This window comes from Columba livia, chromosome 19 (assembly GCF_036013475.1).
Source record: "Columba livia isolate bColLiv1 breed racing homer chromosome 19, bColLiv1.pat.W.v2, whole genome shotgun sequence".
In the NCBI taxonomy this organism is placed as follows: domain Eukaryota; kingdom Metazoa; phylum Chordata; class Aves; order Columbiformes; family Columbidae; genus Columba; species Columba livia.
The window spans coordinates 9,675,854-9,703,819 of record NC_088620.1 but is presented as its reverse complement, the minus strand read 5'-3'; the positions used below and the strand labels follow the sequence as shown (position 1 = coordinate 9,703,819).

The window sequence follows — 27,966 nt, the reverse complement described above, 5'->3', positions numbered from 1 at the left end:
CAGTGGCGAACAGCAGCCCCCGTGCACCCATTTCACACCAGAGCTGGGACAGACGTGTCACCGGCGCAGGGGACAACCACCCGGTGTGCGGGTCAGCCGGACAGGCAGGGATGTGCCGATGGAACCGGGTGCTTGTGCTGTGCAAAGGGCGGCTGCAAACCAGCACAGCCCTGCGCTGCGCAGTGGGGTGAGGGCCAAGGGCAAGGATGCTGTTGGTTGGTTGGTTCATTGTGTTTTTCTCTCCCCAGTCTCTGGAAACGCCTGAGCACAGGCTGGGGTGACACGGGGCATCATTTGGTGGGGACACGCTGGCTGTCCCCAGGTGATGCTCCAGCTGTTGTGGTGTCCCCGTACGTGGCTGAGTGGGGTTGGCCCCACAGTGACATGGGGCTGTGGTGGCCCTGGGGACGAAGGGCACCCGGTGCTGCTGATGCTCCGGGAAATGCTGGCACTTATTTACGGGCAGGGAGCAGACCTTGCCCGAGCTTCTGTCACCCATTGCCAGCCCCAGCGCAGCTCAGGGACACGCAGGATGGCACAGAGGGGGCAGTTTGCAGCTTGGGGCAGTCGGCAGGACTGGGGTGTCTCCTCCCTCTCCACCCGAGTACCCAGCGAGTCCCCAGCTGGGACCTGCCAGCTCCTACACTAATGCGGCTCAACACGAACGCAGAGGCTGCAGCAGAGAAGCGTCCCTGGGACTGTCCCCAAAGGGCTCAGCCAGGGACACGCAGACCTGGCCCGGTCCTGCCGCTGTGGCACGTTCCTTTGGCTGGTGGCACATGACGCTGGGCACCGGCCAACCCACGGGGCCACACGTGTCCCACAGGGTCCCAGCAGAGATCTGGGGTCTCCCACTGCCTGGAAGGCCCCAGGGCTGCTCTGCTGCAACCAACACCCTCAGGAGTCCGGGATCGCAAGGTTGACGTGGGAGAGGAGAAGGTGACGCAGGGACCGCTGGGGACACAGTGTCTCTGCCACTGCTCCGCAGCCCCGGCTTTCCAGCGTCCCCCCCAGCAGGAAAAAGGCAGCAAACACAGACCAGCAGAAACCAGCTGCTTTTTAATCTCTGCTCCCGGGGGCAGGGCTGCGGTGGGACCCGGCTTATCTCTGCATTTTATCCTTCAAGGTCAAGAAACGAAAGATGGGCTGGGATCGTTACTTATTAATGACGATGGAGAACTGCTCGCACGCCAAAGCGCGGCGGCCGTGCAGAGCTGTGCCAGGCGCAGCCCCAGCCCTCCTGCTCTTGGGTGGCAGCAACACTTTCTGCAGGGCCCTCAAATCCTGGATGTGGGGCTGCTGCAGAATCCCCCCAGTGACAGGGGGATGAACTGGGGGTCGGGAGCTCCTCGCTCTGCCCCTGGCCGCAGTGCCCCAGAAATGCTGCATGGCCGCCAGAGCAGAAGTCCCAGACCTTTGGGACAATGGAGGAGCAGGACACCCTGAGCAGCCCAGGGCATCGTGCGCTGCTGCCTGCGTCCTCCTGTGGACTCATCCACCTCTGGGCACAGAGCTCAGCCACAGTGGGGACCTGCAAGGTCACAGTAGCTTCAGAGGTGACACTAACTGTGTCCCTGCTGAGTGAGGGGTGTTGCTGAGGGCAAATACATTAAATAAAGAGAAGGGGGCACAAGTGCAGCCTGTTCCAACACTCAGTGCTCCCAGGCAAGAGGCTGCTGGGTGGGCAGGAGGAGGCGGTGCAGATGAAGAAGGAACCCCAGGCAGAGGCTGAGGAGCCATCAGGGAACACGGAGCTGTCAAGACTCGTGGGTTCCTCCAACCCGGGGCTGTTGTCGGGGCCATGCGTGGGGAGGACAGCGCTGGTCATGCTGTGCAAGCGCCTGTTTAATACTGACATGGAGAGAGAGGAGCCCATTGCCCTGGATGACGATGGTGATGCCGGCAGCCTCACCTTCCTCAGCCCAGCCTAGCCGCTGTGGAAGATGCGGATGCGCTGAGTGACGTCCTTGCGGCACAGGGGACAAGTGTGCAGCCGCTCGCAGCAGGTCTGGCAGCAGCAGACATGGCCACAGGGCAGGAAAATCATCTGGGTCTGGGGAGAGAGACAGAGACGTGGAAGGTGCTGCTGTCCCGTAACACTCAGCCCAGCACCGCCAGCCTCCAGCACAGGAGGAAAGGAGAGCACTGGGGGTGTCACGGCACAGGCAGCAGAGCCCTGCACCCCAGCTCCACCCCTGGGCACAGCCCAGTGCTGTGTGTGCACAAGGGTCTGGCTGTCAGACACCACAAGTACAATGGGCCGGAGGGAAGGACATGGGTCAGGCTGGAACAAGCAGCCCTGTGAATGCCTCCCATGGCTGCTCTGTGGACAGACCAGCACAAGAGCTCAGCAAAGTCCTGCCCAGATCCGCAGGGGGCCAGCCCAGCCCAGCTCAAACCAGCCTGAGCCTCAGCAGCTGGTGGGATGAGCATCCATGGAATCATGAAATCACTGAACAGTTTGTGCTGAAGGGACCTTCCCAGCTCCCCCAGTGCCCCCCCTGCCATGAGCAGGGACATCTTCACCAGCTCAGGTTGCTCAGAGCCCCGTCCAGCCTGGCCTGGGATGTCTCCAGGGATGGTTCATCCACCACCTCTCTGGCCAACCTGGGCCAGGCTCTCACCACCCTCAGGGCAACAATTTCTTCCTCATGTCCAGCCTCAGTCTCCCTCCTTTAGTTTAAAACCATCACCCCTTGTCCTATCACAACAGGCCCTGCTCAAAAGTCTGTCCCCATCTTTCTTCTCAGCCCCTTTGAAGTCCAGAAAGGCCACACTAAGATCTCCCCAGAGCTTCTCTTCTCCAGCTGAACACCCCAGCTCTCTCAGCCTGTCCTCCAGCAGAGCTGTTCCAGCCTCGGGTCATTCCTGTGGCTCCTCTGGCCCCTCTCCAGCAGGTCCATGTGTGTCCTGTGCTGAGGACCCAGAGCTGGACCAGCACTGCCCACGGCCAGGCTGGGAACACAGACATGGAGATGTCCTGGTTCTGCCCTCACTCCAGCTCCAGCCTGTGTTGAGATCTCACCTCCTGCTCCATGCAGACAACACACTCCGACTTCTTCTCGTCCCACTGCAGCGGCGGAGCCGTTGGCCCCATGGGGCTCGGAGGCTCCTCCAAGGGCGCGCTGGGCTCTGGGGCTGCAGGGACCTCAGTGTCCACCGTCCTCAGCAGCTCTGCAAGCACAAGCGGGAGGTCTGAGCACCAGGAGAGCTGCCCAGCTCCCACCCCTGGCACGTTTCGGGATGGCTGCAGGCAGATGGGTGCTTAGGGTCCCAATAAATAAGAAAGTCAATGGGACCAGTTGGACAGTGCAGCCTGAGCTCTGTCAATTCTCCCTGACCTGCTCTCCTTGCCCCGCTGCCCAGAGGGAGGAACCTGGCCCTGCAGATCTCCCAGATCAGGGCCCAGGTACCTGCTGCAAGTGTCCCAGAAAAGAACCAGTGGTACCTGGGATGGTCTTGGCCACGGCCACGATCTCCTTAGCTCGGCTGAGGATGGCACGCTGCAGGCCGGCCTCCGCCACGCCGATCTGCGGGACAAGGGGAGCGCTGTCAGCTCTCGCAGGGGAAACGAGGAGACTTATGTTCCCAAGGGGACACCACAAACTCTTGGCCTCGCTGGCAAGACCCAGCCATGCCATGGGAGTCACCTCCAAGCCAGATAAGGGAATTTCCCCAGTGCTATTTCTGGTACAAAGAGCATACGAGGGGTGTAGAAAGACAGAGCTCACCCTGCAAGTGCTCTGGGAGAGCTCTCGCCTCCTCAGACGGGGCACAGAGCAGGGCTGGCACCTGTCCCTGCTGGGAGGTGACACACCAGGGCACCAACACCCTGCCAGGCCATGAGCACGGCCACGCTCAGCACAGCCAGTCTCGTCCTGCACCGTGTATCTGCTGCCTCGTACCTTTTCCAGGTCACTGGCGGTCATGGTGCTGAGCGCCTGCAAGGATATTCGATGATGTGCGAACACTGGCACATACTGTTCAGCCGACAGCTCGATTAAAAGGTTCATCAGCTGCCGCTCCAAGCCCTCCTCCTGCAAAACACAAGGTGAGATCCCAGACTTCGCCCTCGAGAAAAAGCACAGGGACAAGCAGCACGGGGACAGGCAGCACGGGGACAAGCAGCACGGGAACAGGCAGCATGGGTTGGCAGCATGAGCTGGCAGCACACACAGTCCTGCCCTCTGCCCTGCTCTGCTCTGAGCATTTTGCAGCCCTGAAGACACTGAAACTCGAAAGCCCAACAGCCGGAAGAGCTCTGGTCCTCGGTGGTTTATGAGCACAATTCAAAACGCTGGGTTTGGGGCAGAATGAATCAACCATTCTGCAGCTGATGTGACAGGCCCTGCTTTGCAAACTCGAGCTGACACGCAGCATGGACAGAGCTCAGCTCCATCTCTCTGTGCCCACCCCATGGGGATTTTAGCAGCACAAAATCCCCTGGTCAGTATGTTAGGGCAGGAACTGGAAGGAGCTGCTGCACACAGAGGGGTTTGCAGGGGGATTTGGGGAGCCCTGTGGAGCTGTTTGGGGGTTCGGCTGGGACACAGGCCCTGCCAGGAACATGCTCAGGCTCCTCTGCTCCTGCCAAGAAGTTTGAGGGTGGGACGGCAGCTCCAACCAGCAGAACGCTGAGTGGCTGGGCAGCCCCAAACCCTCCAAGCCCCACTCAGAGCACGCTGGCTCCGCACAGCGCAGGGTCTGCCCCGATCGTGGGCCTGCGCAGGGGCCTGAGCGCTGCCAGGGCCAGGCAGGGCTGCGGAGCAGAGCACGGCCACGGTGAAGCATTAACAGCAGCAGTGACCTGGAGTCTTAGGGAGAGCGGCTTCTGGTTCAGCAGGCGCTGGTACTGGATCAGCCAGTAGTTCTCCTGTTTGGTTTCGCTCTTTGCCTCCATTTCCAGCTGAAAAACAAACTCATTCACTCAACAGCCCGAGATAAGGCTGCAAGCGGTATTTAGGGCAGCTGGAGCGGGAGGTGTAGGAGGGGAAACCACCAGCCTGGGCTGTGCAGGGCTGGTGCGAGCACGGCGATGGGCACAGCCACGGTACGATGGGCATTTCTGGCCTCCTGCAGGTTGATCCCACCCTCAGCCCCACGTCCAGTGTGGGGTTGTGCATCCCTCCAGTCACTTTGCCCCAGACACTGGACCCGGTCTCCTGATGCTCAGGAGAGTCCAAGGCCACAGGCGGGGACCTTGCGGGACTCTGCTCATCCCCCTGCGACTCCCTGTCCCGACAGGGCAGATTGATGATGGTGCCTCAGGGTGCACCAGGACGGTCACTGAGTCCCCAAAAGCACACATCAGCACTTTCTGACACTAAACTAGTCTCTGGATCTGGACACAACCCCACAGAGGCCTCCTCCTCTTCATCCCCGTGCTGACCCACAGACTCTCTCCCTGCAGCCAGCCCATGCGCTTCCTCATCTACTGCACCTAATTAGGGGCCTTCATTACCAGTATTTGTCGCAGTTCTTCTTCCCTTTGCTTCTTTTCTTTGAGCAGCTGCTGCAGCAGGTAGCCGAGCGCTTGGCGTTGCTCCATGATCACCCCCTGCAACAGAAGGACTCTGGCACCCACATCTCCATAGCGCTGGAGCGACCGCCCTGCCCCGATCCAGCCAAGCACTTACCGTACCCGGAACGGTCATGGCACAGGGGGCAGCCCCTGAGCAGCCAGCCCGACTCCTCTCCCGCAGCTGCCACAGCACACCCCAGCTGCACCCACTACTTTTGGACCATTATCTGGTGGTGCCAACCCCCAGCGCACCCCGGGCAGCCCCAGACCTGCAGCAGCTCTTCATCACTTCAGTCCACGGCATCACAAGTGCTCATGGTTCCTTTCCTTAACTGAGAAAGACCATCCGAAACCAGATCTAGAAGCCTGCAGGGGTGCAGGACAGGTAAGGCAGCAAGCTCCCCGTGCCCTCGGGAAGCTTGTGGTCACTGGGGTGTCACATCAAACACTGCCGGCCACCAGGGCAAGGTCAGGCACTGCTGCAGCCACAGCGCTGGGAAATGAGGAGGTCAAGTGTCTCAGGAGCACCAGACCGTGTGACATCTCTGCGTGGGTCAGCCCCAATTAGCTCGTGCCTGCTGGAGGATCATTAACTGAGCAGAGGCCAGGAGTCATCACCCACAAGGACTGTGGGTGTCCACGGACAAAGGGACAAGGACTCTGCCAGAAGGGTGACCTCCTGAGGTGTGGGGACACCGCACTGACCAGCACCTGCACCCTACACAGGGACAGGCTCCTCTGTTTAAGCAGGGGACAGAACCGCCCCACGCAGACAAAGCCACCACGAGCCGGTGACCAGAGACACTCTGCCCTGACGGAGGCAGCAAAGTTCTGCTGCATCAGGAGCTCCGCAGAGGTGACAGGGACAACTAATGACATGTGGGACCTGCTCCAAATGAGAAACCCAAGCAGCTTCGGCAAACCTGGAGCTGAGCTCTCCCAAAACACCGACACCCCGCTGGGATCGCTCTCTCCCAGACTGGCTTTGCAAGAGACCTGTGCAAACGCCTCCCTTTCTCGGGGTGCTTCTGGTTCTTCTCGCTTCCCAATGATTTATCAGGCTCATTACTAAAGCACCTGTATATTGGGGAGGAAGCAGCTGTCTGCTGCACAGGAGGTACCGAGCACGGCTGCACAAAAGCTTCTGCCAAAGCCTTTTGCCAGAGCAGGGAACTGTGGGGTGCAGCCTGCCCAGCTCTTACACCCCATTTCGTCGTGCCCAGCTGTGCCTGTCCCGTGCTGCCCGCGGGGTGCAGCTGGTGCAGGGCAGAGCTCGGTCTCTGCACCCCCCACAGTCACCCAACAGGCATCGCCCGAGTCCTGTGTCACTCCAGCTGCATCTGCCTGGGGCTCCTTGGTCTCTCCTGCATGAATTTTGGGCAACAACCCACCATCAGGCCCCCGACACCAGGAGGAGCTGCACAATTTAAGGTGGCAAACCCCAAATCTGACACTCGAGGGTGTCCAGCACTGGGCTCAGAGGCAACCCTGTCTCAAGTCAGCGCTCACCAGCCTGCTGGGTGACTTGGCCCTTGGAAAGTACATGATTTGGGGCTCACTAAACAGGTGGCCTAACCTCACGAATAGCACACACAGGAAAAAAACTGATGCAAAGGCATAATAAAAAAATTTAAAGCCAAGCTGCTTAAGCCAAACTCGATATTCCTCAATGTGTGACTGCTGATGGAGTCAGCCCATCGGATGGTGGGATGGTGGGGCAGAGCAGGCTCAGAAATGAAGGGGGAGAGCTGACGGTCAGCACTGGCAGGTATTTAAAACCAAAACACAAGACAGCAATGTAAGAAGACATGCGATGCGCGGCAGGCAGGTGGTTCTGGGACACCCAACAACTGGATCGCAAAATCCTTCCCCACCTGGCAAACCTGGACCTGCCCATCGTGACCAGGGCTGGCTGCTCTGCCCCTGCCCTGGAAATGCACCGAGATGATGAGGAGCAGCAGCCATATTCCCACTTTACCCCGGCAAAGAGGGTTTTGTGGTGCCCTGTGGGTAAGTGCCCTGCTGACTAAGCTTAAAACCACCTGGAAACTGCAAGGAGCAAAAGAAGCAAGTGGAGCTTTTGCGATCCCGGAGCAGAGAGAGGGTGGCGGGGCAGCACAGAGCCCGACGTACCTGCAGCGTCTCTGTGTCCAGTTCTTGTCTCTTTAACTCCAGCTGTGTCAACTGCAATAACTCTGTTTCTATTAATTTAATCTAAACAGAAGATGAAACATTTTTACTGACATTTGAAATGACTGTGATTTATGCTCTTTTAAAATGAGGTCCCTGGGAGGGATGGCGCTGCAGAGCTGCCCAGAAGTTCAGGGAACATGCTAATGCCCTTCCATGCTACGTGCTCTTAGGGTCGCTCTTGGTCTCTTGCCTGAGGAGCTGTGTCCTCTATTCTCTGTCTCTCTACTCTAAACACTTCTGTTCAAGCCTAGAAGCACGTTGTAATCAGGTCCTTCAGGCAAACCTCTCGCAGCCACTCTGGAAGGCAGCAGCTGATTATCCAAGTCCTCCTACACCACGGCTCCCACTGCAGATTAACTGGGGCAGATTAACTGGTTTCTAGATGCTCCAGCAAATCCCATAATGATAGGTCCTCTTTCAGGTGGGGCAACTGAGACACAGAGAGGTGAAGTGAGCTGCCCAAGATCCCACAGCAAAGCCAAGATGAGAGCCCAGCTCGCCTATCTGCCAGGCCATCTACCACCCCAGGCCACGCTGCTCCTGTGCCACCACCACGGAATTCCTGCCGACACTCAGCGCTCCGTTCCCTGCCTGTGCAGGCGGCTGGACTTCAACAGGAAAAATTCCAGCCACGGTATCAAGGAACAAACTCCCTTTGTTTACAGAGCAAGCACGAGCAAACTGCAGGGCTCTTCTTGATGAACTCAAGCAACGGAGAGGGTTGGACTCATCTCCTGGATCGTCCATGCGCAATCCATAAGGTTGCTAGCACAGGTTGGTCACCAAGCGCCTCAATGTATCCCAGCTCTTAAATTTATCCACCAACTCCTGACCCGTGGCTTTTCTGCTAGTGTTAGATCAGGAGAGGGAAGGTTCTGCAGCACCACGTCAGAAACCAGCCACCCATCCTCGTGTATCAACCACTGCTACTTTCCCCACCAGCTCTCGCTCTTCCCCCCGACTATCGCATTGCACCTTCTGCAGAATGGGGCTCAGAAAGGCAGGCTAAGAATGGGAAAGAAAAGGTGAACTTATGGCTCAAGTTGCAGTTCTGATGTGCTGGATGGAGAGGCAGTGGGCTCGTGGAATCAGCAGCCCTGCTAAGTACACAGCCTGAAGGAAATCCTAATTGCAATTGCGAATCACCCCACAGAGCCAACGCAGCTCTGTCCTCTAGTGACCGCTCTCCAGCACTTCATCCACATGAGTGCCAAGATGATTGAAGCAACGATTTCACTGCTTCCCTGAGTCTAACACCTCCCTCCTATGGAGCTGGGAGACCAACCAACACTTAGTTACAGAGCTCTCAGCAATGCCAGAGCTCTTCATCTCCTCCAGACCCTGCTCTGTGCTCCCAGCGCTTTGACCTCCCTCGGAAGTGTCTCAGCGATTGGCACTATGAGCTTAGCAGCTGGTTGCTCTTTCCTCTGTTGCCGACTCACCTGGTTCCTGATCTGCCTGTGCATAAGATCCTTCTTCACCTGGAGAGCTTCGAAGGCAGCTTTCTGCATCTCAATCTAAGGGACAGGCAAAATCCCGCTGGGTGAGGTTGTTGACGCAGCTGCAGATGGGCGCAGAACCCCCGTTGCCTTGCAGTGACTCGAGTACCAGCACCTGAACCGTGCTTACTCTGGGCAGCACTGTCCTGATTACACCACGGCTTTGATCCCTCGATCCCAAAAGACAAAACCCACTCCACAGGCAGACACAGAAGTTACAGTCACATTGTTCAACCACACATCCTGACCGCTCTGCATGCACCCTGCTGCTCATTTTCAGCAGCGCTGAGCACCCCGGCTGTGCAACAGGGCCCAGCTGCCAGAGCTTCTCAACAATGAGCTGCAGAGCTCTCAAGTTCAAAATTCAAAGGCTTCAAAAATGTTTCCTGTAGGCAGCTTGTCCCAAGTCACCCAGGGAACCTGCCAAAAAGACAGGACTTCTGTCTCAAAATCCTCTATTAATCATCACACCAGTTTTGCTTCCCATGGCCTGTGCTGCTGTCTCTTCTGAAAATTCCATGTCTAGTTAAAAAATAAATACATTTTTCTTTCAACCACCCAAGCCAGTTTGTTAGAATACCAGAGATTCTCAAAGTTTAGAACATAGTGCTAAATAAATAACATTGGCACGCAGCCCAGCCCTGCGATCCCTCGCTCCTGTGCTCCGCTCTCGATCCCACTTTCGCATGCAGTTCCTTTCCCTCGATCCCCGCACAAGCAGTTTACTCCCTCGCTTACCTCCTGCAGGATCTGACTAACGGCTTTGTTCTGATCCAGCTGCTGCCAAGCCAGGATCTGCTGGAACTTCTGGTCCATCTCAGCTAGGCTGCAAGAAAATGGATTTGCCATGGAGTTACTGCTGGGTCTGAGACTCTTGACACAAACAAGAGGAAAACCGGACAACGGGGAATCCAGGAATGGGGCAAGTTGTTACTGAACAAGGTTACTGAAGGCTGACATTTAAAACCTCTGTCCCCACAAGCAAAGCAAACCTGCAGCACAGAGCAAGCCAGGGCAGAAGCATCGCTGACCGTACGTGCACAGCCCAAGGAGCAGGCAGGGACCGCTGCTGCCTGGCAAGTGCTCAGGTGGTGAATTTTCATGTCACTGTCCTGCGCTGGGAGGGGAGAGCTCACCAAGGACACCCAGACAATGTGGCCACATATTGCGGGCACTTGCAGGCAGGACCGTGTGTGCCATCTGTTAGGGAGCTCACAGGAACGTGAGGTTGTTTCTGTTCAGTGCTAGACGTTGCCAGATTAAAACGTATTACTTTCTTGCAAATGCAGAGAGCCAGAGTGCTCTCTGTACCTATAGCAATGCAACAAGGCCTACGTATATGCAAACAGCATGAGACAACCCTGGGAGGCGAGGAAAGGAGCTCTGTGCTAGTTTGACACAGAACTGGCTGCTAAAACAGGAAGAAGACCAGCCTAATTTCACTTTTCATATCCAGCAGAATGTATAAAGTAAAATAAACAGTGTAAAAAAGTGATAGTTCATCCAAAGAATGATTAACATGCATTTTCTTGCGGTTAGACGGTGGTTAATTCAATCAAGTTTGACAGTGTCTTCAAATCGCATTGTCCCCTGCTGTGACACAGCTGTCCTGCTGCACGCCAGCGGTGGCACGAGCTGCTGCGTGTGGGGGGGTTACAGCTGGACCGCTGGAAGGACAGGGACCGAACCGCGGCACCGCCAGCCCCAGACATCTCCCGCCGTACCTGGAGCAGGCCTGGTTGACAAGGTCTTGCCGACGGGACTCGTAGGTCATTTGGATGAGCTTGTTCTTGTAGCTCTCGGCCAGCATTCGCTGCATGGCAGCTGGGAGACACAAGTGTTGTCAGTCTGTGTCAGGTGCCGGTGTCTAGAACAAGCTGCTGCTACAGTCACTTGCCTTCTCATTTCCAACCTGTCTTGCTTTTTCCATTTCATTCATTTCAGAACAGGCTCATTCAGCTGCGAGAATCAGAGCTATTTATTGGGAAATGAGCTGAGCAAACTCCACTCTGCCTGTGGTTGCATCTCTGCAGCGCTCGGAGGAGCCCAGTCACTCCCTATCGACCCTGAGCTGGGCTGCAGCTCTGCGAGTAACCTGCCATTGGGGTGACAACACACACACCCTTCCCCTTGCAACCCCAGCAGAGGTGTTCATGGTTCTCATGAGCAGAAAAGGCTCCTTAGCACCATCCTTGTTTCCCATACGCCCCTGCCTCATGAACCTGATCATTTAACATCTATGTACCTCTGGAACATGAGGCACTTTGTGTGCTTCTATCCACCCTCACAAACCCCTCCTGTGACGTGCTGTAGCTACACAGGGAGCAAAGCTTCCACCTCAAGGAGAACCGGCAGTGGACCAGTTATGGAACATGTGCAATGCTCCTCCCTGCAGCTCTGCCCCACGCAACGTGGCAAAAATGCGTGTGTGACAGAGCATCTCCCATGTGGTTGTCACCTACTCAGCGCATCTCCAGAGGAACCAGGTCTTTCTTGCACCTTACCAGCCCCGAGAGCTGTCTGGACTTACAGGCCACTTCCCTTCTGCGCAGACGCTCCGTCTCCTCCTGCGTTATTGCCATCAGCTGTTCCATCCTTATTCTGCCGAACAAACAAGACCAGCTCAGCCACTCCTGCAAACCAGCACCATCCCAGTTCTCCTCCACCCACCCAGCTCAGAGCCCGGAGGCTGGGCAGATGCACCCTGCCACCTGCCCAGGAAAGCCACATCTTATCAGGGACACAAAAGTCTCAGTGATCTCTTGATAAGGAACCTCTAAGTCTATGGGAGACGACATTAATTTTGCTCAAAGCCATGGGGACAATTGCCTCTCAGACCAGAAAGCTGATCTCTCTGAGAACCACAACATCTATGTAACGTGCATACACTCTCACCGAACACTGCGCCAGTCCCGGGGTTTGTTTTCCTTTCTCCTGAGGCTTGGGAGCACTTCAAAGCTGAGCTAAGTGAGCAGTGCCCGGCCTCCATTCCCATCTGCCCTGACCCCGTCCCAGCACAAACACACACCACGTCCCTTCACAGATCAGGAACTGGTGTGGCTGGAAAACTATAAAATGGGATTATTTGCGGCTAGGTCAGTGTCCCCATCCATTTACTGGTCAGTGTCCCCATCCATTTACTGGTCAGTGTCCCCATCCATTTACTGTGCCACAGCACAACCAGTTGGCTGAAGAGAGGGGGCAGCACACAGGGACAGGAGAGGAGGGGACAAGCACTTTTGGTGGCAAAACCAGGTCAGAGTGCAGGCTGAATGGTAGCGTTGCTTTCAATGCATTCCTCCAGCCTCTACACATCACTGAAACATCTTCATCAACACCTCCATTTCCAACAGATGTCGGATTTCTGTTGGTCCTTGATAGTGGGAATACAGGGTTTTGTTCCCAAACTCCTTAGCTGGGACCATTCAAAGATCAAAAACAGGTAAAATCACCATCCCATTGGGTTTGGCAGAGTGGGTAGGACCAGGAACACCTGCTCCAGTGTCCTGCCTCCCACAGTCACCAGAACCAGCTGCAGGTATGACATGAACCTCTGATGACATGAACCTCCACTGACATGAGGTGTATTCAGAGTGGCAGCTCTGAAGGGAAGGTCCCAGCCTCTTCCCAGCTTCCTGCCCCTTTTCTAGAACAGTTTCTTTCAGGGAGACTCACCTCTCATTCTCCAAGGATTTCAGAATCTCTGCACTTTGTTTTTGCCTAAAAAAAAGATAAAACAAGAGGTTTTCACCAAGCTGAGCTGGACTCCTACTCCCCCAGAGGCCAGAAAATGACTTTGTTTCTCATGCCCAGAAGAGCAGCTTTAATCAGGCTGGTAACCCCACATCAGCACCAGAGCAGCAGGAGAAACATAGAATGTCACAGTGTCATAGAATCATTTTGGTTGAAAGAGAAGCTTAAGATTATCAAGTTCAACCATAGCCTAACCATAGCACTGCCCCATGTCCTGAGAACCTCATGTCCGTCTGTCCAACCCTCCAGGGATGGTGACTCCAGCACTGCCCTGGGCAGCCTGTTCCAATGCCCCACAGCCCTTTGGGGAAGAACTTTTTCCTAATATCCGACCTAGGCAGTGGTACCTTCAAATACTTCAAGTATGCACCTTCCGTGAGGAATTCCCATTTTTTCCACAGCACTGCAAAGCTCCAGTGGCACACACATGTGTGAAACAACTTTTTAAAGTGTCAAATTCCACTTCCTTTAAATGGGACTTCAGCAGTTCAACAGCTGAGGCACCACCTACAGACATCGATCCTGACCGGTTCCGTAACACTCAGAAAATGCAAAACGAACCGCTCGGAATGGGATAAAAATAACACGAGCCCCCGAGGGACAGAGATGACAGGTAGACCCTACCTCTGGTTGTCCTCCAGCAGCTTCTGGACGCGGCTGGCGATCCCTTGCTCCGCTTGCTTCAGCTGCTGCAGCAGCTTCAGGCGCTCCTGCTCCAAATAGTGCTGGTGCTTCGTCAGACCCTCCTCCAGCCTCAGCTGCTCCTGGGCCAAAGCAAGAGAGAACCAAAGGAGAACGCGGTCGGTCTAGGAAAGGCCGTGTCTTGTGCAGGGCTTGCCCAGAGGAGACCGACCTCCCTCACTGTCTGCAGGATCTCCTCCTTCTGACTGCTGGTCTGCTGAACGAGCAGAGCGTGTTCCCTCTGCCCCATGTCCAGGCGTCGCTCAAATTCCAGCTTCTCCTGCATTTTTTTTTCCTGAGAGGAGCAAGAAGGAAGATGAATACCAGGAATCAGGAGACTGATGGCTCTGATCCTTCCCAAACAAGAATAAATTCTGGCAAAAACATAAAGCAAGGCACAGTAATCTCAACTACAAGAAAGCAAACCAATGGGCAAACAGAAGGCTTGATGAGCATGGAAATATTTTCTCCTTAGGAACACAAAAATGGTGAAGCAGAAGCTGCTGCTGTGTTTATGAAAGTCTCCAAACTCCCCACAACTCATTTCAAAGTCACGAAGCCAAATTCCATGGGCATCAACCCATACAACTAAAACAGCCAATACAAACACCCGAAGGAAAGCCGAAAATTAAGGTTGTGCTCAATTCCAGAGGGCAAGGGGATTCCCTTGGCTGGGGACAACAGAGTGAAGGCAGCAGCCGGCTACGAGCAGCTCTAGGAAGGGGAAAGGTGAACCGCACAACAAGAGCCTCTGATTATTGCAAAGCAAGCCTTGCATGGGGAAGAGACAAAGAGCAGGGAAATAAAAGGAAGAGCAAACTGGAAATGCTGTCAGGTGAGGGGAATGGAGGACAGAAACCAGGAATGCCAGGAGGGAGCAGGAATGGTGGCACCATGAGCCAAAGGGATATGGTGGGAGTCACGGAGGGGCTGGAGTTTGGGGCAGGACGTACCGATCAGCTCACACGCTTCTGCCCAGCTCGTGTGGAACACAAACTGAGCTCCCACCGCAGAGAGGCACGAAAAAGCCTCCGGGTGTGAAACACAGATTGATTGAAGCGGGAACTGCTCGCTCGGGAGAGACGGCAGCTCGCGGGCTGTGTGTGTCAGACCAGGCACACGCCGATTCCCCAATGCTCCCACTTCTGCAGTGAGGAGTGAGCAGCTCGGGGGGGTTCTGCAAGAACTCAGTTCTCTAAACATTCAGTTCGGGCCGAGAAATTGCATAAAGGGAGGGAAAACAAGAAAAAAAGTGGAGCTATTCTGCAGACGAAGCATGTACAGGTGTTCATCCTTACCTTTCTCTTCTCATAATCCAAGAATTTATTCTGAAAAATAAGTGATTTGAGCAGACATTTACTCCCAGGAGCGATTTTTTGTAGATATTACTAGCCCCCATGATATCTTCCCCTAATTGAGTAAAGACATCAACCAAAACTACAAGAAGATTAACATAGCCACAAAGTCCAGGCATTCATGCCTCTCCACGGTCAAAGAAATTTAGAAAAACAACAAAGAAACTTGATAAATAGCACAAGAATCAGCACAGCTTATCCTAATTACATGCCCAGCCTCACCGTTCCCAGGTAGGGCTGGACATGCCGAGCACTCAGCTGGGAATCCCAACGTTCTGCAGTTTGCTGCCCCCCCAAAAACTGCATGTGTCACCATGCGGCACACACCACGCCACATTGTCACCCCCCTTGACTGCACCATGGCTTTCAAGGACAGAGACAGTTCTTTGGGACGTGTGTTCCAGGAGTCAGCACTGGTAACGCCTTCCCCAGCTGTCGGGGAGGAGATGAGCCCCCTGTTCTGTGCCTGGCTCAGGGCACTGATGCTCTCTTGATCCCAAAAGACACATCTCATGACGGGGAAGGTGATGAGGGACGATGTGGCAAATGCTGTGAGATCCATTGATGGAGCAGAGCGACAAATCCCAAGCCCTCCTGTACAACTTCACACACATTGGAGCCTCACCTGCCACTCGCTCTCCTCCTCCAAGTACTTCTGCACGGCCCTGTCCACCCCATCCACGGACGTTCCTCCTCGGTCACCCTCCAGCGCGGGGAGCAGGTACTGCGAGGGCGGGTAGTACTCAATCCCACACTCTGGAAGGTGTCAGACACAAAACAAGAACATTTGGTGTTTAAAGGCCTCCCTGGCAGCATTGCCGAGGGCTGGCTGTGTGAGACTGCATCCAACTGCGCTTCCCCTTTCCACACACAGACAAGCGCCCAAAAGATCTTCGTCAGCTCAGGCTTAACGAGGAGAAGCTCTGAGAGGAGACGGTGCCACCCCATCCCCACCAGGACGCCGATCGAAGCTGAGCTGAGCACAGAAACGCTTCCTTCGCACGGTACAGGCACCTTGACTCTGCGGGGCTGTGGACGGTTCTGCCCACACCAAAATAAGTTCTGATTGTCCTTTCATTTCAGGGATTCGCCCAATGCCTGGCAAGGCACCTCCCCTGCATAAAACCTCTACCAAGCCTGTGTTAAACACAGACTTCACAAACTCACAGTACATTATTTTGTCCTCTGAGTTTTCCAACTGGTTTCATCTTTCTCCTAACAACCCGTCAGTCTGCAGGCCCTGGGTCCTTCCTCATAGAAAATGAGAATTGAAGGGACCTCAAGTGACTACTGAGTCTATCTCATCGTCCCAAGGAAGGAAAATCTGGGCAAAGCCTAATCCTCCCACCAGCAAAAATAAACTGAGAAAACGAAACCACAGGGAGATGCAACGAATTCTTACAGTCACTCGGCCTCTGCCCCAGCTATTCTGATGCCTTAACAAAACCATTATGAATTTCAGTGTGACAGTAGCAGCAAGTCTCAATGACTCCTGGTTTGCTGTTTGCTGCAAAGATAACTCACCGACTGCCCTGCGATGTGCGCATCAGGAACCACCCCAAGCACAGCAACCCGATGTTTGCCCTTTGTAAAAGCAATCTTAGAACACGGCACTGCACACAGTGCACAGCGCCGTCCCCAAGGTCTCACCACCGAACACAGACTCCCCTTGCTCACCTCTGCAGAGGAACTGCTGAATGGCCTCTGTACCCGCGCTGCAGATATCAGCTGACGGGTAGGTCATGGAGGAGGTGTCCAGGGTCAGCGTCTCCAAGAGAGAACACAGAGCTCCAGGTTATTCCGACAGCCCAGAGTCCGACTGCAGTTATCCCTGCAGCTCCCCAAAATGTCACTTACGGAGCAATAACTGCACATTACCCTAAATCCTGACATAAACATGAGGTTGTATTAAATTTCTGCTTGGTGTTTGACACCTCTCAGAGGTGACCCCGTTGTCCCTTATTTGGGAGCTTCTGAGGTGGCCCTTCAGCAGCACATTCCCCTCATGCAGACGTGTCTAATTTGTGTTCAGGTACAATAGGGCACAGCCTTCTCAACTACAGACATTTTCTATGGCATTTCAGTGTGCTGGAGCCCTTAAGCATGAGGCACGGAAGGGCTGGTGACCAAGGGGCACGGAGAGGAGCACCATGAAGAAGGAGTGGAAGGACCACTTGCTGTGGCCACCAAAAGGACCTGACATTGCCTCTTGTAGAGAAGGACTCAGCAGGAAGGCCTAGAAAAGAACCACTTTATCAAGCACATGGGAGCAAGCAGCACAGATCCCTCATCTCAGAGCCTGCCCACAAGTGAAGCCTCATGTTGTGTGCTGGAGACAGGAGAGCGTTTCCTCGCATCCTCCACGCTGGTGTCTGAGTCAGCCCTGTTGTCTGACACTTGCACCATTTAGTACTGACAAGTTTGGCAGCCAGAAGGTAACACACCCATAAAAATCTGGATTTTGGAACGTGCACTCCAGGGAGTCAGAAACCCACGGAGTCTGGCAATGAGTCAGAGATCTGTCACAGCAACAGAGGCAAAAACCTCATCGGAAATATCCCATCTGCTCATTCTGAATCAGCCACGGTGGAAAGTGGCTGAGTCAACCTGAGCCCACAGGCATAGTCTGCTCTCTCAAAGAGACAGAAAACCCTGACAGACCCTGGCAGAAAACACCTAGAGGTTCACTCCCCATGGATCACTTCTTTCATGATTAAACCACGGGAAAAAGCGAGCAGAAAGGACCAAAGCAAGAAGGTGGACACAAAAGCTCTATTGGACACCATGAAATACACTTGGCCTTGTTACAATCCCCCACAGTGGGTCCTGCCCAAACGCTAAAAATCCACTTTTTGTGCTAAATTTAGTATTGCATTGAGCAAGCAGGAAGAGAAGCAGCCTGTAACAAAATAAACATGCTGTGATGGGGAGAGATACAAGGCTGACCTCATTAATGTTTATAAATATATAAGTTGGGGAATGACCTATTAGAGAGCAGACCTGGGGGTCCTGGGGACAGCAGGGTGACCATGAGCCAGCACTGGGCCCTTGTGGCCAGGAAGCCAATGGTACCTGGGGTGGGTTAGAAGGGGGTGGTCAGTAGGTCAGAGAGGTTCTCCTGCCCCTCTGCTCTGCCCTGGGGAGACCACACCTGGAATCTTGTGTCCAGTTGTGGCCCCTCAGTTCCAGCAGGACAGGGAACTGCTGGAGAGAGTCCAGCGCAGCCACCAAGATGCTGAAGGGAGTGGAGCATCTCCCGTGTGAGGAAAGGCTGAGGGAGCTGGGGCTCTGGAGCTGGACAAGAGGAGACTGAGGGGGGACTCATTCCTGGGGATCAATATGGAAAGGGGGAGTGTCAGGAGGATGGAGCCAGGCTCTTCTCGGTGACAACCAGTGACAGGACAAGGGGCAATGGGTACAAACTGGAACACAGGAGGTTTCGCTTAAATATGAGAAGCAACTTGTTCCTGGTGAGGGTGGCAGAGCCTGGCCCAGGCTGCCCAGGGAGGTTGTGGAGTCTCCTTCTGTGCAGACATTCCAACCCGCCTGGACACCTTCCTGTGTAACCTCATCTGGGTGTTCCTGCTCCATGGGGGGATTGCACTGGATGAGCTTTCCAGGGCCCTTCCGACCCCTGACATTCTGGGAATCTGTGATATTAGAAAGAAGGTGAACTATGAGGTTGCTGTGCTGCTCTGTGCTGATCTTTTAAGGTCCCTTCCAATCCCTGACACTGTGTGATGCTGTGGTCCTGTGTTTGTGTACCTCCAGCGTGCGGACGTGCGCCAGCACCCGCGGCAGCTCCTGGAGCGCGTTCTCACTGAGATCCAGGGTGCGCAAGCTCCGCAAGCCGCTCACGGTAGCAGGCAGCTCCTTCAGCTTGTTCCCTAGAGAGACAGAAGAGCCATTCAGTACCACGTAACCTTTCCAGAACAGGACCCAGCAAGCTCATCCGCTGGAACACCAAACCATAATCAGATGTATGACTCATTTTCTATACTCTACTGCAGGAACAGGTTTGTTGTGGGTCACACCAGGACTCCAAAGGTAAATGGGGATCAATATCTACTTGCACACAGCCACGTCCAGCTGGCTTCTCATGCCAAAATGACCTTCTCAACCCAGGTCACTACTGCAGCCTGCTCTTTATTGGGAGAATATCTGTAACATGGAGCCTTCTTCCCTGTGGTGTAAGTACCAGAGATGGGAGAAAGGGGACGAGAGTGGGACTGCACATCTAGGGGTCAGAGACCGGGTGCTGAAGACATACAGCAATGAACTGAGCTGCACTTCTAAACTGTTCACCCTTTATTTCCTTCCCTGTTTCAGCAGCAGCTCCCTGTAACAAAGTCTCCTTTTCCTCCCAAATCTATGGTATCACATAAGTGGAAAGTCTTGAAAAGAGGGAGAGTTGTGACCTGTGTGTTAGGGCCGTGCAAACCTGGCGGGGATACACAGACTCAAAGGGCAGAGCTCTGGGTGTTGGTGCACTTAATCGTCATTCAGTTTATTTGGGCTGACCGCTCTGCTTGCTTTACTGAACTGCTTCTGCCAAAGACCTACTATTTTTCTTATGTTTGAATCTGCATAGACAGATTTCTTAGGTTGGTCTAAACCACTATCCAGAGGGGGACGAACTGTGGCCTGGGACTGTTCTTGCAGGGCACACACGGCGCTCCCAGCTCCACATGGGTCTCCTGCTCCCTCCGGCCCCCTTGGCAGCCCTGGCCGCAGGATCGGGGCACTCGGGGCTCCGAAACGCCGCCCACAGGCAGGCACACAGGTGAGCTTTCAGCTCTTGAGATGGGGCACTGTGACCCAAACCCCTCTCCTTTGAGAAAAGGCAACCGGATGAATGAAAACACCACAGGGACAAAGTCTGGGCCATTTTCTGCTTAGCTGATTTCTCCTGCCTTGCCAACTATTTGAATTTAAATTTTCCTTGTGTTCTTCCTCAGCATTCACAGTGTAAACCTTGGTTGCAAGGAATAATACAGGAGTAATTACTAATGCAGCTCAACACAACCCAGATAATAAATGGTGCTTTGCCCAGAGCACCAATAAGAACCATGCCATACCTTTGACATTGAGCATCTGGAGCTGCGCAAGGTCTCCTATAGATTGTGGAAGACATTTTAAAAGATTCCTTTCAAGGTTTAGGACCTAAGGTATTAACAGAAAAGATATTCAAGATACTCTTTATACAAGTCTCAGGTCTTCTACACATCTATGCTGTTGGGACAACTTTCAGGCCCAGAAGGACAACTTGGAGTTGGGTTTAGACAATACTTCTGTTCACAACCAGCAGAAGGTGCAGGACCTAGGAGCAGTGCCGCCCCCAAAGACAGTGCTGCCCACCCCAGCTCCCACCGGGAGCAGTGACCCAACCCAAAGCTGTCCCCGAGCAGGAGGACCCTCAGGGTGCACCACGACACGCTGTGCTGAGCTCCCAGCGTAATCACATCAGGGAAAACGGTAAAACTTGAATATCTGGGGAAATCTACAGGACTGGAAGCTTGGCAGCGTGAGCCATGTGGACTGGCAGCCCTTGCACTAAGCTGGGCCTGTATAATTCAGCACGCCCGCTCTTCTGCTCTCCCTATCCTACAAGCCAGTTCAACAGCCACAGCCAAGTCAGGTAGATCTGACAATACGAGCACCATCATTTAAGTTGTGATTAATTATAAAATAAACAGCGGTAACCCCATACTCTTGCTGTCCTGTAACATGCCCTTTACAGACACTTGGGATGCAGCTGCAAATCTGTTACCTGAAGAGATGTCAGCTGGCCAATATCAGCAGGAAGCGATGCCAGCTGGTTGTTGTGCAGGTCTAGAACCTGGAAGAGTAGATGATTTCATCAAATAACATTGGGAAAAGATGTCATGGTGTGAGAACGAAAGGTCATGAATTATCTAGCAATGAAAATTACTTCCCTTCCAATGGGGCTTTGAGAAGCAGCTGAAGTTTTCAAGGAGATACGGGCACTTAATTCCTGTATGTCTTTTGAAAACTGAAGCCTCTATACATAGAATCACAGAATGTCCTGAGTTGGAATCAGGATTCACAAGGATCATCGAGTCCAACTCCTGTTCCTGCACAGGACATCCCAACATTCACACCATGTGTCTGAGGGTGATGTCCAAACGCTTCTTAAACCCTGACAGGCTCCGTTCGCATTCAAACGGCCCAGCAGCGCAAAAGAGAGATGGATCCGACCCACAACACTCAGCCCTGACCGAGCACGGGAGGATGTGTGGGGGATGTGCGGGATTGTAAAGAGGATAAACTGGACTGACTATGGTTTTACACAAACCCAGGGGAAGGCAGGTTTAACACCCTGTTACCGATTCTTGGTGAACACAGACAAAAGGGATTTGTTTGGACAAGGGTGTTCTAATGCAGCTCAAATGCAAGGAAAACAGGCTGCGGATTCACTGTTAAGAATCACAGTTACCTTCACGGTTATGAGACTCAGAAGGCTGCAGGACTTTGGAACTAAAGACGTCAGATTATTCGTGTGAATAATGAGCACCTGAGGAGGAAAAATGCCATGGAAACATGAACACAAGAGATGCTGCTGTAGAGAACAAGCACATTTGGTAAGATTTAATTGCAGAGCTGTATGAGAGCTTAATAACTTATTCAGCATCATATGAAAGATTAAAATAATAAATGGATTTTCACAGAAGGTCAAACATTTAACATGAGATCTAAGCAAGAGCCTAGTTTCTTAGATGAGAAACAGCATTGGACACGCTAAGATCAAATCATCTCATCTCCATGACAGAAGTTGCTCCAAGGCCACAGACAGGATTAGTCCTACCCAAATTGCTCTCTAAGCAGCCTTGTACAAGTAGCCAAATTCATTACAAGCAAACTTCTTCTGCAGCAACACATAAACAACCACATACAGTCATTCCAAACACAACAATAATACTCAAGCGTAATGGAATCATCTGATAATTTCTGATTGCAACTCACCTTTTTTTGCAAGACTTTACAAGTTGCAAAGACCCCATAAGGAACCTAAAAACAATTAAAAAAATAGTCGTGTCAGACTTCTCAAGATCCTTGGTAAGCACTTCTGTGGTATTCACCTGCAAAGTGTGAATAATTAACTTTAATGAAAATGCAAGTGACACTTAAAATGACTGGCCCATGTTTTTGACCTGGGATGCCAGTACTTCCCAGTTAGCTTCCAGTTAAACTGCTTGCAATGGCTCTCCAGAACACAACGGTGTCATGCACAGAACAGACTGAGGTTTAGGCAGAAGTCCCAGTCTTGCACGATTTAATATTCAATATATTGAATCATCGTATATAATATGATGACTCAAGAGTTCAGACTTATTCTCATTTAGTCATCCTACAAATGTATTCAGTGGTTTTGCAACCCCGGCAGACGCTGCAGTGGGCTAAGAAAGGTGAGAACACGCGGGACCGAGTGTCCCCGCACGTGCCAGGGGGTCAGAATGGGGATATTCCAGCAAATCGGCCTGTGCTCTGAGCACCACGACCTGCTCTGCAGCGTGGAACCGGCACCGGCCAAACCGCTAATTTTAAACCCAAACTGACGGCTCACTTTATTTATTGAAACTACAAAGGCTAGAAAGAAGACAAGCACGACAGTTTTATGGTACCGAACCAAAAGGAGCTGCTGGGGATCCGAGCGCAGCTGCAGCTGTGAGTGGAGCTGGCTCTGTGCGCATCCCCATCTGCCACCCTTCCACCCAGACAGCTCACAGACCGTCCCGCACAGCTCACAAACCTACACACAAGATGCTGTTGGCTTCTGATCTTGGAAAAAACATCCCAAAGTCTCAGCAAAGCCACTTCACGCTGCACAGCGGACACCCGTCCTCTCTGGGGTGGTCCCAAAGAGCAGTGCAGTGTCCATTAGCCTGTTTGGCAAAAGGTTACACGAGTACCAACGTGTTTGAGAAACAGGGAACAATGAATAAAAACTGGAAGTGAAATGGAGATGGGCTTCTGCTTAACAGGATGGCCTGGCTGCTGGAATGAAAGGCTGTGTCTCCTCCGCAAGCGTGGCAATCTGTCACCCCAGTTCCTTTTGACTTTAGTTGGCTGCCGTAAAAGAAACCAAGCTGGAAGTGAGATTACCAGCCTTAACCAGGGATTTTCACTCATAGAGAAAAATAACCACAGGTGGCAGACTTTGTAGCTCTAGGATTGGAAACAGTGAGCCCCTGGCAAACAAATTCCCTTACGACTTGCAAAATTAGGCCATGAGGGCACAAACTAGGGGCCTACCAAGGTACTGGTGGAGGATGTGAGACCAATCTGCCCTTCCCATCTTGTCAAACAAGAAAGGATTCTCAGGACAGAAATGTTGTTGAAGTATCACATAGGACAGGCAATCTCCCACAAAAAAAAAGGGGGGAAAAAGCCCCCACCTGAAAGCCAGAGCTGAGCAGACATAGGAAAATGTGGATAAACAAAGAGGTGGAGGTAACAAAGCCATTTCTGTCTCAAGGCTCACAGACGTGATTCTAGATCTGACAGTCGGTAACAAGCAGCAAACGGAGGAATCAGACCTGTGAGTTAATACCGGCTGTTGTACAGGACGTACCTCTGAGAGTTCACATTTGGATATGTCAAGAATATCATCAGCACCAGCTTCTTTTGCCTGGAGAGAGAAGATACACAGCCAGAGAATCAGACCATGCAGAAATACATGACCTCTTACTGCAGATTGACTAAACTGGCCTCTGTCTAAAATATGTGATTGCAGTTCTCTGTTGCAGCGAGGTAATTCACCGACGACACTAGAAACAAAGGATGTGCTGCTACACCTGCCATAGCAAAAGCAACCGAGAAACCAAACTGTAGAAAAAACCCTTTTGGTGAAGTAAATTAATTTCTGCACAAGGAAGCAAAGACATCCTAATTCTGCACAATCTGCAAGGATACGGGTAGGAAATGATGGGTTCTCAAGCACCAGAAGGACACTTCTAGGAACAGCAGCAGTGCCGTCCCAGCCTGTAGAGAGCCTGCAGTGTCACTGGTGTGTCTCACCCAGCAGACGGAGCTTACCAAAGTAACCTACCATGGCCTTTTTGCTTCCACAGGGCCTGCAGAGCCAGCTCTGCTGTGAAAGAAGCAAAAAGGACTCACTGCTGCCGTACCAAAGTGGTTTTCCATGTTCAACTACATCCATTGCAGCTGCCAACAGCAATGAAACTGGACAAACCTCAGCGTGAGCAGCACTGCATCTCTGGAATTACTTTCTTAAATAAAAGGTACTGCATGAGGCAATAAAACCTGCTTATGTGAGTGCCTCTGTTAAGTGTTCAGAACTGGATATCGTGACCCTAAACTAAGCACATGCAATATAGAACTAATTCTAGACAGGACAGATTAAGCCATCCCACCACAGCCTCACAGGAGCTGAACAGAAACCCTCCAAGTGAATAAACTCACTAAAACTGATTCCATTACTGGTACATAACAAAGCCTTCTCTTTCCAAAACACCTCACAGACATCCAACAGGCATAAATTTGTCACTATTAAAATGCAGGTGCCTCGGGGGTAGAGCACAGCAGGCCTCCTAAGCCAGCACTGGTCCACAGCTCCTGCAGCAGAATAGGTGAAATAATTCCAAAGAAGATCGCTTTCAGAAAGCCAACTGTGGGATACTGCAATGGGTCTGTGGAATCCTTGACAGAAAATATGAGAGCAGAGATCAGCCTTGAGATATTAAGATTTACCCTTGAGAAGGATGGGAGTAAAGGAGTATCCGGAGAGAGGAGAGATGTACCCATGAGAGAGAAGGGGATAGAAGAATATCATGGATGATAGAAAAATTAACCAATGAGATGTTAGTGCTGTAACTTGTAACCAATAGTGAAGAGACACATGAATTGGTAAAACTGTATAAAAATGCACTTGTAGCAATAAATGGCATCTATTACTTTCATCTTGAAAGAACTTGGTCTATGTCGTTTGTCCGTCTCAACCGCGACAGCCAACTTTAAATCTGCGGCTGCCACACAGCTGGCAGTTCTGCCGACCAGCTGTGGGTGCACCCCAGAGGATCCTGGCTAAATCCTCATCCAGGGAAATAAAAAACAACGTCTAGCAAGTCAGTCCTTGAGTGACAGGAAGAAAATTAATAATAATAATGAGAATCCAAAGAGGGGCACAAGGAAAGCCAGGTATGATGGGCAAAGGGATGTCACAGGTTCCTTGGCAGGAAAAGCGAACTGGGAGATCTGTAAGAGTGAAGGGGCACGGAGGAGAAAGGAGTGATGGGGTCTCAGATGCAGGCTGGCGGGAGGTGGAGTGGGGGACGTTCCATGGGACCACAGAGGCAGAGAGGGGTGGAAGTGGCACGAAGGGGACATGGGGGTGCAAAGGGAGACGGGGAAAGCAGGAATTCCCTGATGTACATTAGGAAGATGACCCGCTGTGTCGGTGACATCAGTGACACGATTACTGGAAACACAGGGGACGTACCAAGTCAGCTGGCATGCAGGAGCAGGCAAAGAGAACAGAAAACACCTCGGTGTTGCTTACCAGGCACATTTGGTATTCAAGGCGCTTCCGAGCATCATGGCTGGGTTTCTTCTTACGGAAGAAGAGTGGCATCTTTAGTTTGACTACAGCTCTGTCCCAGCGGCACAAATGATCAGAGCAAACAACTGCACAGGGCTCCTGGAGCGTGTGTTTGCTGGGGAGCCTGGACCGCAGAACTGTGCTCTAGTAAGTGGGGAAAAGAGAAAACAAATCACTGTCTTGGATTAAGCCCTTCTCTGGCTGGATCACACAGGCAGATCCCAGCACACCCCCACGCTGGAAGGGTTAACACAAGCCGCAAAAGCACTGGTGTGTCTCTGGGCTGGGTGGATTGTCTTGGTCATCCCCGCGCAAGACAAATTAAACCAAACTGGAACACGTGCAGAGAAAGGCTATCGAGTGATCTGGAAAACACAGCGTCCAGGAGGTGGGATAACAGCAAAAATTCAGACGATTAAGCAAGAGGGAAGTTCATTGTCAGGAGCTACAGCCTGGAATGGCAGGAAAGCAACCAAGAGCCATGAGCACGGGTCAGACATCATAGACAGAAAGAAAAGAAGGGAATTTAAAGATGAGAAAGCACCAGGACGACGGTGCCCCCAGCAAGATACCCGCAACTTTGCTGAACATGTTCAGTTCTTTGCTGAGGGTTCACACATCCCCTTGTCCCATCTCACCTGCCTCTATTACAGCTAGTTATTATTAGTCATGTGGATAGTGGAAAAATGTTCTTTTTCACCCAAGAAAATACATCAAGACATGAAGGTTGAAGGACAAATAGTTGTGCAGGAAAAGAAACTTATTGGGGTCAAAAGATGAAGGATCGGAGATTTGTTAAGTGGATTAAACAGCCTTCAAATGTCAAAACTTGCCTTAGTGAAAAGCCATGTCAAACCTGCAAACAGCAAAGCTGTGCCTCTCTTTGTGACGTTGGCTTCGTGTGCTCTCCTGACCATCACCAATTTTAAGTGCACTCGGCAGTCAGTAATGAGAAGGGCCTTTGGCATTTGACCGTATTTTATATGATGTAATTTTTATTTATTAAAATTATTGAAAGAACTATCTGCAAGTGCCTGGGCCAGCAGCCACCCCACAGTGAGTGAACATCCTGAACTGCAGACCCCGCATCCCTGGGGTGCCAGGGCTGGGTTTTGCAGGCACTTGCTCCATACACGGGGCGAGAAGGGCAAGGGAATGTCCATTGGGTGTTTTACAGTCTGGATGCAGAGAGTAAAATAAAAACAAACCCCTCATTTCACAAGCAAATGTAACCAAAGTGAAACAGCAAGACCAAACACCAATTTTTAAAACGTTCTGGACATGACAAATGCAGCACGGCACTGTGCCAGACAAAATGGGAATTGGGAAAGAAGAGGGATGTTGTTTTCTCTGGGAAAACGTGCTCAGGAGCACAGCAAGGCCAGTGTTGGGTCTGAGCGGGCTCCTGCAGAGATGCTGCCTCGTCATGAAGGACCAAACTGGCACCAGGCACCTCTGGGACAGGTCAGAAGGTTTTCAAGCGACCAGCAGCAGGAGCAGCGACCCTGCGGCCATCCTGCACTGCAACAAGACTCAGGAAAGACAGTGGGCGACCTGCAGCTTTGTAACTTACTGTCCCCAGTACGTCTGAGCTGGAGAACTGTCGTGACAGCTGTGCCACCCCTGCGACAGCAGCTCCGCTCCATCCTGCGCTGGCAATGCCTGGAACAAACTGCTCTGTCCTTTATCTCCTTTATTGCCACTGTTCCTCTCCTGCTTAGGGATTCTCTGCAGTGTCCCCCCTTCCAATGCCGCCTGTCCTTCCCGGTCCTGCTCTTCTATACCCCGCCACCAGCCGAACGCAGCCGGGCTGTGCCCGCCCGTCCGGCACCTGCGGGAAACGGCAGCGACGAGCGATGGCGGCGCCTGCCCCCGCAAAGAACCCTCGCGGCTCCCAAAGCCGCGGTGGCCCCTGCGGAGGCAGCAGAAGCCCCTGCCAGGTGCCCGGTGCCGCAGCCGGAGGGACCGGAGGGACCTCACACTCGCACCGAGCCCCGGACCTTCCCGAGGGGCTGAGGCCACCGCCGATCCGCCGCGAACCTCGTCCCCGCGCTGAGTCCCGCACACGCTGCCGAGGCCCCGGGGCCGATCCCTATCCCGATCCCCATCCCGGCCCCGCTCACCTCTCCCCACCGCCATGACGGGACACGCCCCCTACACGTCACCGACACGGCGAGGGACCGGCCATGGGAGCGTCATACAGTTCCGGGCGGTGTCCCGCAGCGCCCCAAGCGAGCGCCGCCCGCCCCGCCCACTGCCCGCCACGACCCCGCCCACTGCCCGCCACGACCCCGCCCACTGCCCGTCACGACCCCGCCCACTGCCCGCCACGACCCCGCCCACTGCCCTCCCCGCCCCACCCACTGTCTCCCCGCTCAGCCCACT

At 53.1% G+C, this 27,966-nt stretch overlaps 1 protein-coding gene across 7 annotated transcripts; it reads right to left on the bottom strand.

Moving 5' to 3' along the window:
* Positions 1–1,036: 1,036 nt before the first annotated feature.
* Positions 1,037–27,857, bottom strand: LRSAM1 (leucine rich repeat and sterile alpha motif containing 1). Of its 7 annotated transcripts, none has more exons than XM_065036089.1 (25): positions 27,705–27,857; positions 25,543–25,725; positions 23,596–23,652; positions 21,987–22,031; positions 21,460–21,537; positions 20,773–20,841; positions 20,081–20,165; positions 18,768–18,889; positions 16,680–16,770; positions 15,628–15,758; positions 14,946–14,975; positions 13,820–13,942; positions 13,591–13,730; positions 12,889–12,933; positions 11,744–11,814; positions 10,938–11,037; positions 9,952–10,039; positions 9,157–9,231; positions 7,655–7,735; positions 5,462–5,557; positions 4,808–4,906; positions 3,906–4,037; positions 3,449–3,530; positions 3,026–3,174; positions 1,037–2,053 (listed from the first exon to the last, which is right to left on the bottom strand). In XM_065036089.1, the coding sequence occupies exons 2-25, from the start codon at positions 25,612–25,614 to the stop codon at positions 1,928–1,930; spliced, it is 2,187 nt and encodes a 728-aa protein (XP_064892161.1). In that variant the 5' UTR covers positions 25,615–25,725; positions 27,705–27,857; the 3' UTR covers positions 1,037–1,927. The 7 variants fall into 7 exon arrangements, with proteins under 7 accessions (XP_064892161.1, XP_064892163.1, XP_064892167.1 ...); XM_065036091.1 differs by having other exon boundaries at positions 13,591–13,724; positions 27,705–27,846; XM_065036095.1 differs by having other exon boundaries at positions 21,987–22,102; positions 27,705–27,731.
* Between the last annotated feature and the right edge of the window lie 109 nt (positions 27,858–27,966).